Source organism: Abrus precatorius, unplaced genomic scaffold, assembly GCF_003935025.1.
Source record: "Abrus precatorius isolate BTA unplaced genomic scaffold, Abrus_2018 Scaffold11, whole genome shotgun sequence".
NCBI lineage: Eukaryota > Viridiplantae > Streptophyta > Magnoliopsida > Fabales > Fabaceae > Abrus > Abrus precatorius.
Window position 1 is genome coordinate 24,781,652 of NW_020874303.1, and position 17,817 is coordinate 24,799,468.

Genomic DNA, 17,817 nt, shown 5'->3' on the forward strand with positions numbered 1-17,817 from the left:
GTTTTATTATTCATTTTTATTTTTATTCTTGGTATTTTAATAAAAAAACCCATTTAATACCTTCTTTAAAATTATACTGCTTATTTTATTAAAGTTTCTTTTTTAATATTATTTTAATTTAATATTTGATCTTTGAAAAAAATATATAATAATTTAAAATTAAATCCATAATTATCTTCTTCTTTTTTGTGTAAACCAAAGATATACTTCAGCCAACAATCAAGGATTAATAATTTCGAGGTATATTTTGTCGCTTTTAGCAAAAAATTAAAAAAATCATATACCTAATTAAGAAGTCGAACTTCTGTCATTTGCTTAAACGATACACTTATTCACCAACTATGATAAACTTTATTAATTTATCAATTATTTTTCAACTATAATCATTGTATGTTGTGAATGGTTCCCCAATCATAGTGAATTTTTGCTTAATCATATTATGTGAATTTATATCTTATTTTCCTTCATGGTTATTAAATACGAGAGAAATAAACCTACAAATTTTATTTTACAAGGTTGTGTAAAATTTTAACACCAAAAAATATCTTTGCAAATATTTTTACAAGTTTGATCTATTTTAAATTATTTATGATACTAATTTCTGTTCAACAACCGCAGGAGCACAAGAGTTTTTAACTTTCTCACAAGAGTTGAGAGATTTGAACTTACATTCTGGGTTACCATTTTGTTGACAGATCGTTTATCAGTATCAAAAAACGACTTTGATAATGAGGTAGCGTGATTATCCCACCTAACTCAATTTGAAACAAACTACAAACGCTTACATTTCTAAGTGTAAATTTCATTCACACTTATAATTATTGAGGTATCCCACTTTGCAAGCAAATACATTATTAGATGGATGGTTACATTTTTTTTATCAGCTGCAATTTTATGTGATGTAGATTTAACTTTGTCTGAAAGCTTATGTTATATTATTTACTATGTATTTAATTACATAACATACATACAAGTTCCATCACATATATAATTACTAGGGTTTTCAGATTTCGTAGAAGTTAAGGAAAAAACTCAACAAGAGAACTGCCGGTAACAGAGGTTGCAATAAAATGTTCCAGTCAACTAAGAAAGAAATGTTCGAGAAATATCAACATCAAGGTTCGTATATAAGAGCAGCAGCAAAACTTATATTGGTTCAATTAACACGTGGCTCCAATTCCTAAATTGTGGGTTCATGTAAATATCTATGTGGAAACATCAGAGATGCGTTTTCCATCTTTTTTGTGCCGTTCAAGCAAGGAATGGCCTTTTTTGTGGTCATTTTCTTTGACCGGACAACACAGTGCAATTCACCTACTTCTCTTCTCTGGAATTTTGATATTAGGACACGTAAGATGAATATGTTGCAGAATGAAATCTAGGCACTTTGACATGTCTAAACGATTTGTATATATGCTCAATTTTAATATAAAATTTAATGTGAAAGAATAATTTAAATTAATTTTTAAGTAATCAATTATAAAATTTTTATAACTGTTAATTATATTATTAATGCATTATTTCAAATTAGTATATATTTAGTTGCACATTTCTAATTATTAAAAGCACGTAACGTAATGCCCTTGTTGTACAGAGTAATGTTTATTGGCTGAATGTCCGTTCAATGCAAATGAACACATGTTTAAACATGTTTTTAATACGATAAACGTTAACAATATTTTTTATAACACATTATTTATTATTGATTAAAATTTATTAAAATTATAAAATTATATAAATCTTATTATTTCTCATTTTTAAATTAATTATTTTTTCGTTTTTTTGTTTTTAATAAATAATAAAGAATGTATTACTAACAATTTTTTTAATATTATTAAGTAATTTAACAGTGATGGTTAACTGTACTCTAATTATTTAAATATAAAAATAGGTTTAACGTTTGTATGACATGCATGATATGTTCAATAATATTAACAATGTGTCAAGAATGTCAAAATTGTTAAATAGTGAAAAGCATTTATATAACAGGATTATAATTAAATTCAAGATGATTCTTAGTAGTAGCCTATTTAAGGTAACAAGTAATTTGTAATTGACATAAGATTTATGATCATGATCAGTGGTTTGCTCTAAAAATGTTCCTTTTTACAGCAGATTCAAAAGTAATAATGGTAGTAAGGTAATTTGATCGTAGTCGGTCTAGTATTTGATTTTGGATCACATAGCTAACTTCTTTATTTTGGATACATTAACAAAACTTGAGACCTAAGTAATCATTATTTTAAATACACTTAATCATAATTTTTATTTACCATCCATTTTATTCTCCTGTTTATATTACCAATCCTTTTGGCGTTAGTTAGTATCACTGAATGGTACCGAAGTTACTTGGCAAGCATAATGTGCAGTATGACTTTCCTCATAAGCGTAGCTGGAAGAAAAAACAGCAGAGTAGACTTTGATTAAGATATTGGAGGTCACATCCTACTTGTTCTAGCATTTCAATCTAAGGGAAAGTCATCGCCCTTAGTGGCCATAGAATACAAAGTAAATTATGTTCAAGTCAACTCGTTTATGGATTGGAAGTGCTTCAAACATGGCGCATATTGAAAATATAAATAAGACTTTCCGTGTACAAGAAGAATATGTTTACCTTAATTGATTATATTATGTAATCAAAGTACAATTATACATTAATTTATCACAAATATTTAACACTATCCATCTACCACATTTCGGCTTATTTCTTTTTTGCTTTGTTATTGTTATATTATTATTTGTACAAGGATATTTGTCCATTTGATTATTTATTTAATTATTATACTTAACTCTTTCTTTTTTTTTATTTGTTTTCTATCCAATTTTATTTAGATTCAATCTGAGTTGTGCACTTAGATGTAATGAGTGAATTTATAACTGAAAATTCTTTACATACATAAAAATTTGAATCTAAGAGTTTAATTAAGCGATATTGAACCACTTGTTACTCGAATCAATCTCTATTGGTACACTTAACTTTTTATAATAATCATTTATAATTCTTCTTATTCTTGACTTTGACTCTAAGCTCTTATTATTTATTTCATATTTTTAAAAGTTTTAAAATTCTTCATCTAAACTGATAATATATAAATTAAGTGGCAAGTACTCTCAGACCAAAAAAAAAAAGAACACATAGAAACTGGGCCATTTTGGAGCACCACTGTTCTCTGCGAAGATGGAGTTAAGACTTTGCTAAAGAAAAGATTATCCCATCTTGACCAATATGCAGCTCCAACATGGGGGGAGGTTGTCAAGGGAGTCACATAATAAATTAGCTATTCTGATTACACACAAACTTGGCCATAGTGAGGTGCTGAACTTCCATTGGCACAAAGAAGACATAGTTATCGTCGAAGAACAAAATATTACAGGATTATAATTTTGGAAAGTTGTGTTTATCAATATCACTCTTATTGGATGATGCGTCCGTGCGCGTATAGTAAAGCAATGTCATAATAATCATTTCTGGCCCATTTAGGTAGGTATAATGGTTCTAATATGAATTGCTTTCCACCCTCGTGGCATGTATATATATATTGGCACTCATAATTAGACATCCTCTAATGGTGGTCCACTAATTACAAGGATTTTAACTTTGGTATTTCATTAATATTTTGTGCAATTATAACACTTCCTTAGCTTCTGTTTGAGTTATTCTGTATCTTCCTTATGAATTTTACTGTGGAGATTTGTTAACCTAAATATTTAGAATTAAATTTAAGTGTTTAAAAATAGGGTTTTATTAATCAGTATTTTAAAATTGTCGATTAAGAAAAAAAAACTCTTAAAAATGAAATATTTTAAAGATTGTTGAGTGATCAAACTTTAGTTATTGATTTTTAATTAATTATTAAATTAATAAACCTTTTAATTTTGTATTCTTGTCTTGACTCATGTCTAAATTGAGTATATTGATTACAATATATATATATATATATATATATATATATATATATATGTGTGTATGTATGTATTATTCATAACCATTGATTGTTAATAGGATTATAAAACTAAGATAGTTGACAATTGATAAGAAAGCACATAAATATATAAAATATTAATAGTCTCACTTTAAATGCAAGTGAAGCCAGAGGCTTTGGACATTCTATAATTAAAACCCTAGCATACTGTGTGAATTTGGTGGTAATACCAATTAAACCCCCCCATATGACAATGTGACAACTTGCATATTTGAATATATACATTATAAAGAGATAGATATAAGTATTAAAATTTAAACATGTAAAAACATTATCAAGATAATAATAAAATAGAGTTTTATCTTTGAAAGTTTATTTTTGAAAGAAAAAAAAAGAAAGAGACAATACTTCTTTGAATAAATATTTTTAATTTAATATTTTTTAAAATGATAAATTAACATAAATTTAAAGTTTTAATTTTTATTTACTTTCACAAGTAATATGTAACTCTTTCAATTTATATATATATATATATATATATATATATATATATATTGTCTTCTTCGTTTTTTCTTTCTAAAACTCAACGCTATTTTAAAATATCAACACATAATTATTTTGTTGTACTTAAAATAATTTTAATTTTTTAATTTCTATAAATTTATCTTTTAAACATATAATATTTTTATTGATTTTTAAAAATAAAAAAATTGATAGTTATACACATTTTTATATAGAGATAGAAATATTTTTTAAATTAAAAATATCGAGACATTATATAGTTATTAAAATAATGTGTAAGAATTTTTTATATGTTCAAAATTTAATAATCATATTAACATTAAAACTAAAACATTAATAATTATACTTAATAATTAAATTATCACCCCTCGTGAATTTTATATTGCTTATAGTTTTGGAACTGTCTATTACCTGGGCCGCCCAGGATAGTTAGAAACTACAAGCAAGGCCTCTTATTTTGGTCTAAAGCAAGGCCTCTGTAAGTCCATTTTTGCTTAAAGGCCGAATAAGTATATGGCTTTAAATGGGCTGGCCTAAGTTCAACGTCATTGACCCAAAAAAAACGTCTTTGTATTGTTTTGGACAACATTTCAAGGCGTTGTCTTTGGCAGGCTTTGATATGTTAACAATGTTGACATAAAAATAAAAAAGATGTGTTGAAAAACACATTCCTGTCATATTTGATAAGGGAAAATGTATTAATTTTGACAGGATACCCACCGCTCTTTCAAATATCATCTGCAACATTATATATGTAGTAGAATTCTTGGCTAGTTAATCAATACAAGGTTTTTTTCTTAATTTATTTATATACAATAAAGATTGTTTTAAGCTTCCATGTAGACACATTCAATATTACTATAACCCCCAAAACTAAATAGAAGCTTCATGAAGCGAAAATAACTATTTTTTTTTTATTTTCGTTTTTATTTTGGTACCAAAAAAAACTTCATCATTCCAGAGCATCACTATTTTTAGGTCAATAGAGCATCAGTTTATGTTCTCAGTCCATGTAATACCGAGTTCATAGAGTTGATTATGAATCTTGAAGATTTTTCTTTTCTTTTCATATAAATATCAGTAGTTGATTTGAACAATAACATTAGGTAGTTAACATTAACACTAACATTAATTTAACTCAAATCTCACAACAATACTCGTGGGCGAAGTAATCAGCAAATTTACAAATGGTAGATGTGTATTCCTCCCATATTTATTACTACCAGTGAAAATTAACTATTGTAATCCTACATGGTCGAATGCCAAAGAATATTTAGTGCTAGTAATATCTAAAAACAATCTCATACAAAGCTATCTTAATGGGTGATTCAAAATTTAATATGCCAGTACTATACAAATACTGTATATATGGCTACTCTGCTCTAGTTGTTTTGGTCCCTATTGCAGTCTTTGTTTCCAGGCGCCCTCTCTTGAGAGCAGTGAACTTGGCAGCTATGTCATCATAGTCTGGCAACTTGGGATGGACATGATTAGGATGTTGAGAAGGACATGAAAATGTCCGTAACATCTTGTCTTTGCTATTTCTATGCCGCTCTTGGGGCATAGTCATGGCCCTTGAATAGGGAGCTTCTGTTTCTATTCTTGTTAAGGAATCACTAGTCCTTGGATTGGAAACATTGGGGGAAGTATAAATCTCTGCTTTTGTTTCAATGTTTATGTTACTAGCTTGGCAATCTGGGTAGTTAAATACATGATACTCAGCTGCACCACTATAACTCCTCCTATTTGGTCTTTGAGGAATGGTAACCAATTCAATTCCATCATCCCAAAAGGGTTGGCAATGACAACATTCACCATGCAGAACTCCATGCTGAACATGTGTGGCTTCAATCCCTCTCTTTGGATGCATTGATTTAGCCTCCAAATCCAAACAGTCTTTATCATCATAAAGGCAAAAGTAACTAGGCTGGTCCAAGCAGGAGCCACTCATTTTTAAGTTGAAAATTTTTCTCCTTGTGCAATCTTTGCTCTGACATGACTGTAAAACCTTTTCCTTTCCAGAGAAACTATTTAGCATTAGTCTTTTCTTGGCATAACTTGATGGGGGGATTCCTTCTAGGGAAGGCTTATGGTGCTGTCTGTGGTGGTGAGTGCCATGCTTATGAGAAGAGGGACTTCTGCATGGCTTGTTATAATATATCATGTATCCAATATCCATAAGGCCTAAGTTTTCTAAGGAGGATGATCTCCTTCGTAGTCTTTTCAAAGGTGCCCTTTTGCTCTTTCTTGAGGTCCTTGTGCTTGACTTGTCACTCTCGGATTCATCTTGACCCATATCAACATCATCATCATCATAAAGAAATTGAGTTATTTCCCTCCTGGACATACCAGAATATCTGAACTTAAATAGCAGTTGATCCTGGCAGGCACCATCTTTTGGTATAGAAAATTGGCATTCCTTAATGTCTTTCACATAATCTTCCATTTCTTCAGCATAGGAAGGGAAACTTACTCTTTGGGTAGAAGCTGTTACAGCCATGCTTTCCCCCTTCTTTTGCAGATCAATATTTACAGAAGAAAGTAGCTTAGGAAAGTCAATCTCAACTACTTTCTTTTCCAAAGGACATCTCAGGATATATGGGGGATATTGCTGAACCGATGACACCATTGCGGAAGTATAATCAGCAAAACTAGATTCCGGCAGAGAACAAGAGTTAGTTGGTTTGGAAATAGATGAATTAACACATGTGACATCTCTTTTTATCTCTTCAATCTCTGAAGGGTGGACTTTAGATCCTGCCATTGTTTCAATTACTTGGGCATCACTTTCCGCTAGTTGAAACTCTCTGTTTTCATTCAGCTGTACAAAAGCATTCAGCATAATTTGGTATTATTAGTAAATAAGAAGATTATAAGTTCAGTAATAATTTGAAAGTAGTAAAGAATAGTGACCTGCACTTGTTGCCAATCAGGGTAGTATTGTATGGCTAAAACCTGTGGTTGGAGACAGTTGTCCCTCGCTATTTCATCTACCATTTTGTACTTAAGATCATCTGGCACAGACTTAATTGACAAATTCTCTTTTAACTGTGATTTTGAAATTCCATCAACATGCATACATCATTAACGAATATTGGGAATTGCATCAAATGTGAAGTGATTATATTTCATTAGGAAAGAGAAAAAAAAAAAGTACCTGTTTGTTTACAAGATTCCCTCGAAATAACTCCACAGCTGTAGTTGCAAACCTCTCACCATAACGTTTTCCAAAGAGCTTCCTGATGACACATAGCTCAGGAATGTCCCCACATCTTGCAGAAGCAAATATAAGACTAGAAATTGCTTCGTTAATATCATTTGGACAGTCCCTAATTTTGGAAAGTTGAACAATCAGAAAAATTTTGTAGAGTGTGAGGGGGCAGGCAAATTTATTTGATTAAGATAGTAGAAAGCAATTAATACTTGTGCCTCCGGATATAGGAGAGTTGCATAAGGATAAATTCACAGAAGTGATCTAACATTTCATATGCAGCTACTAGGCTTTCATCTTCCATAAGCTGCTCAACCTGAAATTTTGAGAAAAATTTTAGTAAGATTTGAGACTACAGAATGTGAATCTTAATTGAGATATACATTATTAATGGAGATTGGAGAAAATTTTCTAACAGTAATGAGTTAAGTTACTAGGTTGAATACCGATTAATGTATTTTCACTCATATATAGCATAGTGAGTTTTAGACTTCATCTAAAATTTGGTTCAAGTTGTTATCTAGTATATTCATGCTTGTGATTTTAACCTTAAGTTACTATTATTGTGGATGAAAGCATGGTGAATTGTTCATTTGGAAAGGTTCTAATACCACAAACAGGAAGAATTATAAGGCTGAAGTGGTTCTATATCATTCATCAATATCATAAGCTATGTTTTATTTATAAGGTGATTCAGTATATAAATCCTTTACAAATGCTACCTCAATACCAATCCCGAAAAGTCTTTTGAAGTATGCACAAAATCTACAGGTGTTAGACATGCGTACACAAGACATATACATAAAAGTATACTATCAGTAGATTGAGTTTTACAAGGAGAATTTAGCAAAAACAAAGGAGTACAAGACAGAGTAGCATATAGAACAGTTACAGTAGTTGCAACTGTGCAACTTTGTTTATGGAAAACCATCTCCCAATATTCATATTTAATGGAAATAAATCCCCTCTTATTAAAAAAAAAAACATGATATTAAGGGACATAATCAATAAATGAATATGTTATTCATGAGGTGGTGAAGCATTAACAAACCCGGTTAATAGCAGTTTCTTCATGGCCACTTTGTATTAGCTCAGCCAAATCTTTTCGCAGTTGCCTTGCTATTGCCTGCCTCTTGTTCTTGAGTAGCTTGAGCCGACACCGTGCTCTTTTGATCACCTTCTTACTAAAAACCAATAAATCCAAAACAAAAAAACACTTGAACTCATGCATAACTTCTAATCAACATAATCTCAGGTTTTTGATTTACAAGTAGTATTAGTATAGTTACCATTTTGATGCTTTGGACCAACCGAACAATATGTCAAACATATCTAAAACCTGATAGCAGTGTCTGGATTCATTGGAGGGAAAGATAAAAACACAAGCTTTAGAGTAGAAGCATGTTTGCAAATAAAAACAAAGATGTGAAGCTAGATGTTATTAAACCTGATGAAGATGCACTTGGTTGAGGACACACAGTAGTAGTAGTAATGAGAAAAAAGTGAGGGAAGATCATGGAAATAACTAAACCACCACAAATATAGTTGGTGTCTAGTTTTGTGGAGATAATCTAGAAGAGAGTGAATTGAAGAGGTAGACAATGACAAATTAGTGGGACTTTGAGAGAATGAAAAAGGAGACAGTTGTGGTCTCTTTGCTAAACAACTGCTCCAGCCCACTTCACTTTTTGGGACATTTGTCAATTTTACAAATTGTTATAATAACATCCCCCGTGGAAAAAGTAGGATATGATCATCAAATTCTCCGAGTTCATATCCACAATTGCCAGAGCACCTTGAATTAATTACCAACTCACTGAAATTATGAACACCAAGTTATTGTTGTTACTTCAATCTTTGTTACTTCAGCACACAAATGATTAGTATTTTGACACATGATACAAATAAGTACGTGGTTTGAAAATGTGAAATACAAATTAAATTACACAAATTTATAGTATGTGTATATGAATCTATAAAGTATGAAAACATTTGGAAAAGATGCCGTGTACAAATTAAACTTCTATGAAGTGCTTTAAATCGTTTGGTTTGGTATCGAAAGTTCTTCCATTTCGTGCAAAAGCAAAAATGCAAGATCGACGCTTTCATTTGAAAAATCATACTACTTTCCCTTTTCTTTCTAACACAAAATTTGAGTTATTTATATATATATATAATTTTATTTTATTTCTCATCTTTTAAAATTATTTTTTCTTAATTTTCATATTTATAAATCTTATTTTTTAAATTCTGTCAGTAATTAATTATTATTATTATTATTAAGTATTGATAGATTTTATTTTAAAAAAACACATTTGCAAAGATTAAACTTAATAAAAAAATAAAATGGTCAAAATTAAATAATATTATAGTTATAGTCATAAAAAACATATTAAAAAAAATTGGATTGTAGAGTTGGGTCACTTATTTTAAAATGTGATCACCAAGAGTACAGACGGCCCTTAATAATTGATCCCATAAATAATAATTTAATGGATAATTAAAATTGAAGAGCTGAGTTAATGATAAAACACACGTTCCTCTGGGAAAAAGAGGCAAGCACGCGCGGCAAACAGACTGGAACGGTATGATTGAACTGAACCGTAAGACACACGCGCTGACACAGGTAAGCTGTTTTACAGTGAATGACATGACCCAGAGAGGGGGACTTAATTTGTCTGCGCATTCTCTTTCAAAGGTAGGAGTCAGAAGTGAATAAATTCTATGAAAACAACGTAAACAAACGTGGAACTTCAAGAAACCAATCTTAATCTCCCAAAGTTAGCGTTAATTTCAAGCATAACCGATAACCAATTCAACCCACCTCTTCTACTCTTCATTGCAATACGTAATTTGGGACGTTCACCAACTCATGTTACCACATGTGACATGCCCGTGGAGATAAGCATGCTATATTTTTAAAATAAAAGGCTTTCAAATTTTACTATTTTAGTGTCATTCTTCAATGACAAAGGTGAAACGATACAATTATTTTTCTTTTTTATAATTCTAGGCAGCATCTCATGATGCATGTATGATGTTCTTCAGATGCGCTTTAGGTGGTCGTTGTTTACTTGTTATGCGTGTGAGAATCATATGCTATTCTTTTGTGTCCTAGTGTTCTGTGACCCCATTTTTCTTCGTCGTTTACAATATATGGACTCAATAATTGGATAAGGAATAAAATTAGGTTCGAACTTTATGGGTGAAGTGATTTTTCTTTATTTAAATATGAGAGAAAACTTTTTTAATTACCATGGTGCTACCAAGGTTTGAACCAATAATATTTCGTAAACTACCCAAGTTCATCACAATTGGCCCATTTCTAGTAGCTTTAATTGTGAGGGCGAGCTTTATCTATCAAGGTTACATGGTATGCTAGTTCATAAAACACTTAAAAGTTAAAACTATTTTATTCATCTCAACGCGTTAAAATAACGTGGGAGGTGAGAACGTTGATACACATGAATTATTGTGAAAACATTTGTAGCACTAAAAGATGCTTGGAACTGCATCTCATAATTATAGGCATCATAAAAAAAAAAAAGAGAAATTTCATTGAAAGGATTTCAGGGAGTAGAGATGGAAAAATCCTTTGTTGATTTGGTTACCCTGTTTTGTGCAATGGATCTATAATCTTGCTTTATAGGGGGAAAAATTGAAGAAAAATCGTCATGGATGATATCAAAACAAATGAGTATTTACCTGAGAATTAATGAATGAGCATGATTTTTAAGGCCAGTGAAGTACTAATTTGTCTCTCAAAAATTTGAAATTAGCAACATTAATTCGTAAAAGATGAAAATTTTTATTTTTTTATTTAAATAAAACGATTTTGTTGTCATTATGCTTTAGAATATTAATTTGAAACGTAGATAAGTAATAAATTTTTATTAAAAAAACATTTATTAGATTTAAAATATTTTTTGTTATAAGTACTTACTTTTGTAATAACATTTTTAAATCAATATTAAACCTATTGTTAACATTTTTCAAAATAAAAATATCAATCAATTTTTCAATCGTTTTCAAAAACTAAACTAATATGAGAAATAGTATAGGCACACGTATTGTGGGCCAAATATTTGGATTGTAAGTACTGAACAGGTAACAAATTATTTAAATAAGATTAATGTTAAAATATGTCAGATGTTGCAAGTTTTAATGGTGTAGATAGCAAATAGAAATTAACAAAAGCATGCCTACTTAAAAAGATACACAACATGGTGCTTGCTTGCACATATATGTTATTTATGTGCATGAGCACATCTAGTGCTCATAGCATCATTCCTTGATAACTGCAAACTTCTGAAGGGATCTAAAGAAAGACATCATGGATACATAAATATGTTGCTGCTACAAGCATGTTCAAAGTGAATAATTCGCTAAGAGACTGAGCAAATAAGCATGGAAATAGATGACATACAAATGGGATTTGATAAGGACATGCGCATTCTTTGTTTGGTAATGTCAGCTTTGAGCTCTTCATAAACTTTGAGGTGCATGCCTCTAGGCTCCATCTTTAATTTATTGCAAGGATCAAAACAGAAGAAAGTAAATTAAAAATAACAAAGTTAGCAACACACTATCTAACTCATTTTAAAAAAATATTTTTTATTAATTAAAATTTATTTAAAATATATAAATGTTATTTTTAAATTAATTTTTCTCTTTTAGATATTTTTAAAATTTTAAATAAATTTTAATTAATAAAGAATGTATTACTAATCGGACAACATAAAGGTATATGGTTCATTATTGTTTACAAGTCTGAGCCTCGGGTGTTACATGGAGCTGCTGTCACTCTTTTATTAGTAAGGGTCTCACGTTTTTTTTTTTTTTTTATTCAACTGTATTTTTTTTTTTCTTATCCAAAAGCAATTATGGAATAGGTTGTGAGATCCATTTAAGTGACTTTTAAAAGTTCTTAAGTAGAATAAAAAGTTAATTGAATTGCTTAAAGTAATAAAAATAATTTAATATCATGGAAAACTAACTTTTCAGAGTTATTTGATTGGAGATACCCAAAAAGATTATTTTTCTCATCTCTGTTTACACCACAACATTCATTCTTTTCCTCCAATAGCTTCCTCAATTGGTGCTTCTTCACTAATTCTTGGCAGTATCCTCTTTCACTGTGTATGTTTTATTTGTAGAGAAATTATTTTTGAACAACAAAGTCATATATTTTTTTAGAGAAAGATAGAGAAAAACAGGAAAAAAAGAGTGAAAGATAAAATAGGTAATATGATGAAAAGACATAGAGAAAAAAATATCTTAAAAAGTGTTATAAAAATGGATTGTATGAATATTTGTATATCTATGACGCGTCCATGAAGCAGGAAATAAAACAAGTCTTATATTCATAAAATATCTAATTAAGACATAATGTGTGCTTTTCTTTTTATTTTTTAATGAGGCTAGAAAATGGGAGGACTGAGGTCGATTGCGGGGTTTTGGTCGATCTTTGTGACTTAGAAGTTGTAACATACTTGCAACTTGCAAGTTAGTCATAGCAAATTCAGCCAGGAATTCAGGCACATTAGAAAACTTATGAAAAAAAGAAATCAAAATCATAATATTAAAATTATTCAATATAGTATTAGAGTGCAAGAAAGAAGATATCCCCACACACTGAAACCAATTAGCTAGATACTTTTCGTACGGAATGAGCTAAACTAAATTATATACGTAGATAATTTAATGAGAAATTTGTCTCTCTTCTCTCTGACTATCTCAATATTTCTGCATTGGTTTGTTTCCTTGTATCAGAATCCATATATGCCTCAAATGATAAGGCATTTGAGATTTTCTCATGCTTTAAATGCCGCTAGAAAATTCTCACCATTAACCCTCCTTACTTTAATGTAAAAGAACTTACCAAACGTAGCTACTTTTGTCATAAATGTATTTCCCGTGTGTTATGACTTCTCTTTGCAAATGAAAACTGAAGCACCAAGGACACATAAGATAAACAACAATATCCCCATAATGGAAGCACCAATTGCAATTTCCTCTGCCTTCCACTTCTTCAATAGCCAACAATATACACAAACCAAGTTAACAAGATTTTAAAACTCAATTTCATAGGTGAAATCCTTGCTCAAAATAGAAGGAGTTTTGTTGGGTTCCAACTGATCAATAACCAACGAACAATTCACATAAACCACAAATTTCCTAAGATGAACCATGTCATCAACCACAACCCTTATGGGAAGCTTCACTGTTATTAATAAAGGAATATTCTTTGCCTTCTGGTCATTCATAAGGTTATGTTGCATTTCAGAATCAAAATCACTCTCCCCCTTCAATTCCACATTAACCGTGGTTGTGTTCTTCCCCGGTTGCAAGAAAGGAGGAAACCCCCCCTCACAAAGTTGAGACCCTGAATACATTAACCTAACTTCATTATCCAAATAATCCAACTCAAACTCTTCATTTGGATTCTCCGCTTTCACAACAACGGCAATATCAGAATATATCTTATTGTTCTTTCGGAAATCAAAACCTTTTACATTAATACTATCAATGTTGTAGGAAGGTATGTGAGGCTTAAGAAGGTAAAATAAAGCTACAGCAATAACCACAAGAAGAATAATTAAGATCAAGATTGTGCAAATACAACAACGGCAACAACTATAGAAGCAACAACAACACCACCTTAGGCACCCGCATCCACTAGAGCCATGGTGGCGATGGTAACGTGGAACCTTACGGCCATAAGGAGGAGGCCCCGCATAGCCTTGGTTCTCTAGGGTGACGTATGCATTTGATTTCATGATGAATGGTGGTGATTAACCCTTTGAGATTGTGGGCATATTTCATTCTAGGACAATAGAGTAGTAAAGAAAATTTTATTTCTCCTCTCCTTGTCCATGATCTTTTCGATAGAAAGAAGCTACAATTTTCTGTTAGAACCTTCCATTGATTAAGGATTTTGTTTCGTATGAATGGACGCGGTTTTCTAACCAGCTTTTGTGAGGCTCAAACTGGTTCCTTCAGTTTTTATTTCCCTCCTAAATTTAGGCACTGTTTAATTAAAGTTGCATTTGCTTGCTGATCTTAAATTATAATCATGAGCTGGGAACAATTAAAATTTAGACATTTCATTCAGTTTCATTATTTGTTTCTTTTCTTCTTCTTTTTTTTGGTTGAAATCGCTATCTTTACTTGATATGATAGTTATAGTCACCAAGTTAAAGTTGATACATGGTTCATTTGTTAACTACGCTTAAGGACATCATATTCCAACAATCTGGTATCGAAATACAAAATAGAGTAAGATTAAACTGATTAAGCATTATATTCTATACAGAAAAAACGATATTGTGACACCCATTTTCCAATATCAACCACGCAGTAAGAGTAGTAAAAAACAATAAGGAAACAAACTAAACACAGGAAAGATGTCTCCAAATCTTCACGAGTTGGTGGATCTAAAAGAACCTGCAGTTTGCATGAGCTTCAAGAAGGAGGCTACAAATTTCTTGAGCTTGAGAGCTACCCTTTTGAGCTTACGTGAGTTGGGTTGTGGAGAAAAGGAATCAAGAGAAGATAACTTGTAGGTAGTGAGGAAGATCTTCCTTTGTTTGGCTCTTCTGCGTCTGTAGCTAATAGACTTTAAGAATTTCTCTCTGCCACTGCCACTTGCAAATGCAGGTGAAGTGAGAGGCTCATATTTGTATTTGCGGCTGCGAGAGAGGGTGGTGTTGCGGATAAGGGTGGCCATGGTGGCTAGTAACTCCGAGTCTCAACACTCATTACTTTGCTACAAAACACAACTTTACGGTTAAAGTTTATCATCGTCGTCATCGTACGTTGTCTCATTTTATTGTTCTGTCCCTACACTTCGGATTGTTGGGTGTAGGCTTCGACACTAGTTAGTTGTCCATCATTTCATTCTATTTTCTACCTGTGGGTGCATTTATAATTTATAATTTCAAAATTTTAAAGATTTTTATTTGAAAAGTTTGGTGTCAAAAATCATTTTGGTCTTCGTCGATTTGAATTGAGTTAGGTAGAGTTGTTTAAGGGATTCTCTTTTTTCAATATCTATCCTTTTTTAAGACAAAAAATTATTTAAAGAAATCGATTAACGTACATTTTTTAAATGTTTGTCATGATTCTATTTATACTATCTTGCCTATATACTTTTTTAAGTAAAGATAATTTTTAAAAAAAAAGTTAACTTTATTTTTTACTTGATTCAATAAGAATCAATGTGAAAAGATAAAAAAACTAATCTATTCATGTGAGAAAATACTAATATATGTGTGTATAACTATTTAGTGTATTGTATATTTTTATGGATGTTAACATCAGTACATAGAGTTTTTTAAGATGTTGTTTAAAAAGGTTAGTATTACTTGCAAAGTAAAGTCAAATTTGTATAAATTTAAGGTTTAATAGTAGTTTTGGTCGATCTCTTCATTATGATTAATATATGATTTTAGTCTCTTAATGATATTTACCACACAGATTTCTTTTTTGTTCAACACGGCTTTTTTGTTTTTGGTCCAAGACGGATTTTCTTAGATTTGTTGGGCCAGCCCATCATTAAGCTTGGGCCTTAGACGAACCTTCTGTGCTAAAAAAATGTACGGCCAAATCGGAAATTTCTTTTAGGTGCTTTTCAAGTATATATTTTATATTTTTAAGGTAAGACAATTTATTTTTTATTAGTGGACAAAAAAAGTATATATTTATTGTTTTTGGGTTAGACATATTGTATGTACGTATAGTTATTTATTTATTTGATGTAAACTTTTTTCTAATGTCTAATTTAATATTTTTAAAACTTTATCCTAATCCAAAAGCCTATTTATACGTCAACCTTTTTTAAGTCTTTAAATATTTTTATTTTAAATGTATATTTAAAAAATAATACTAAAATAAAAAAATAATAATAATAAATTTATTTTAAATATATTTTATATTATTTAATACAAATGTTATGAGTTTTAGTTTTTATTCATGGAAAAATTTTATTTTGTTCTTAGTTTTTACATTGAACAAAAATGTCATGATTTTAGTTTCTTTTCGAAGACTAAAAACATATGATTGAATAATTTTTAGAGAATAGAAATTAATAAAAAATTTATAAGTATTAAAATAAATAATATAATTTTTTTAAAGATTAAAAAATTTATTTAAGTCTAAACTATTTATAATTATTTGACCATTAAACCCAAAATATTTTTAAATGATTTAAATTTTATTTTTTCACTAAATATATTTTTAAAATATTCTTATTTAGTAAATAAGCTTAACCTAATATAAATTTAATGTAAGCTAAATAAAAAAATATTAACTTAATTTTTGTATCCTTAATTGAGGTCCTCTTCCACCATTGGTTAATTATGTATGAGTATAAATCTTGGTACGGTAATACCCAACCTATTCCTCCTCCCACACAAACAATTAGATATTTATATTTTATGATTATGATTTGAAAGATCTTTGAATTTTTTTTTATTCGGGCTAAATGTTAATTTCATTTTTAACTAATGCATTTTTTATTATCTTTTCATAATTAATTTTATATTTAATATACTTTAGTAACTCTATTACAATTAATGTGATATTTTAATTCTCTAATAAACTTCACTCGAATTTAATCTCTTAATCTTTTTTAATTGTTACTAGTCAGTTCTTCTATATATCTACATCTCATAAAAAAATTCTGAAAATTTTCATTGGTTGAAGCATAAATTATTCAAAATCCTTTTTAGTTACTTGTGAAGTTAAACTATCATATTTCACTCTAAATAAAAAAAAATCAGAATTTTTTAAACCCTAAATTCACATCATATATTTAAAAAACGCACCAAAGTTTTAATTTTTGAGCCTTTAAATGAAATCATTTCTCATCATAAATTTGTCTAAATTGCTTATTACTTGACTTAAAAATAATTATATAAGAATTTAATGTAGAGAGAAACTAATGGAAGGACTCAATTACAGTAATTTAAGAAATTAAGTGACTAAATTTGAATTATTTGTATAAACGATCTAAAAGACAACTAAACCTTAAATTTAATAGTGAAATAATACTTTTATTTAATTAATTTTTTTAAGAAACATTAAAATAGTCTATTTAACTAAAGTATGAATAATAATTAAAAGTGTAGATATATTCATATCCATTAAGATATGCGCATG

The 17,817-nt window shown here is 29.7% G+C and overlaps 2 protein-coding genes across 4 annotated transcripts; both read right to left on the reverse strand.

Annotated features, from left to right (window-relative positions):
• Nucleotides 1-5,489: 5,489 nt before the first annotated feature.
• LOC113854638 lies at nt 5,490-9,412 on the reverse strand. Of its 3 annotated transcripts, XM_027485770.1 has the most exons (7): nt 9,104-9,412; nt 8,946-9,008; nt 8,708-8,840; nt 7,869-7,972; nt 7,603-7,774; nt 7,359-7,493; nt 5,490-7,266 (listed from the first exon to the last, which is right to left on the reverse strand). In XM_027485770.1, exons 2-7 carry the CDS (start codon nt 8,984-8,986, stop codon nt 5,818-5,820), a joined length of 2,034 nt encoding a protein of 677 aa, XP_027341571.1. In that variant the 5' UTR covers nt 8,987-9,008; nt 9,104-9,412; the 3' UTR covers nt 5,490-5,817. The 3 variants fall into 3 exon arrangements, with proteins under 3 accessions (XP_027341571.1, XP_027341570.1, XP_027341572.1); XM_027485769.1 differs by having other exon boundaries at nt 5,554-7,266; nt 8,708-9,008; XM_027485771.1 differs by lacking the exon at nt 9,104-9,412 and having other exon boundaries at nt 5,585-7,266; nt 8,946-9,059.
• A 4,315-nt stretch (nt 9,413-13,727) lies between these two features.
• On the reverse strand, nt 13,728-15,385 carry LOC113855896 (NDR1/HIN1-like protein 6). The gene is made up of 2 exons (XM_027487527.1): nt 15,103-15,385; nt 13,728-14,227 (listed from the first exon to the last, which is right to left on the reverse strand). The coding sequence occupies exons 1-2, from the start codon at nt 15,383-15,385 to the stop codon at nt 13,728-13,730; spliced, it is 783 nt and encodes a 260-aa protein (XP_027343328.1).
• Nucleotides 15,386-17,817: the final 2,432 nt, after the last annotated feature.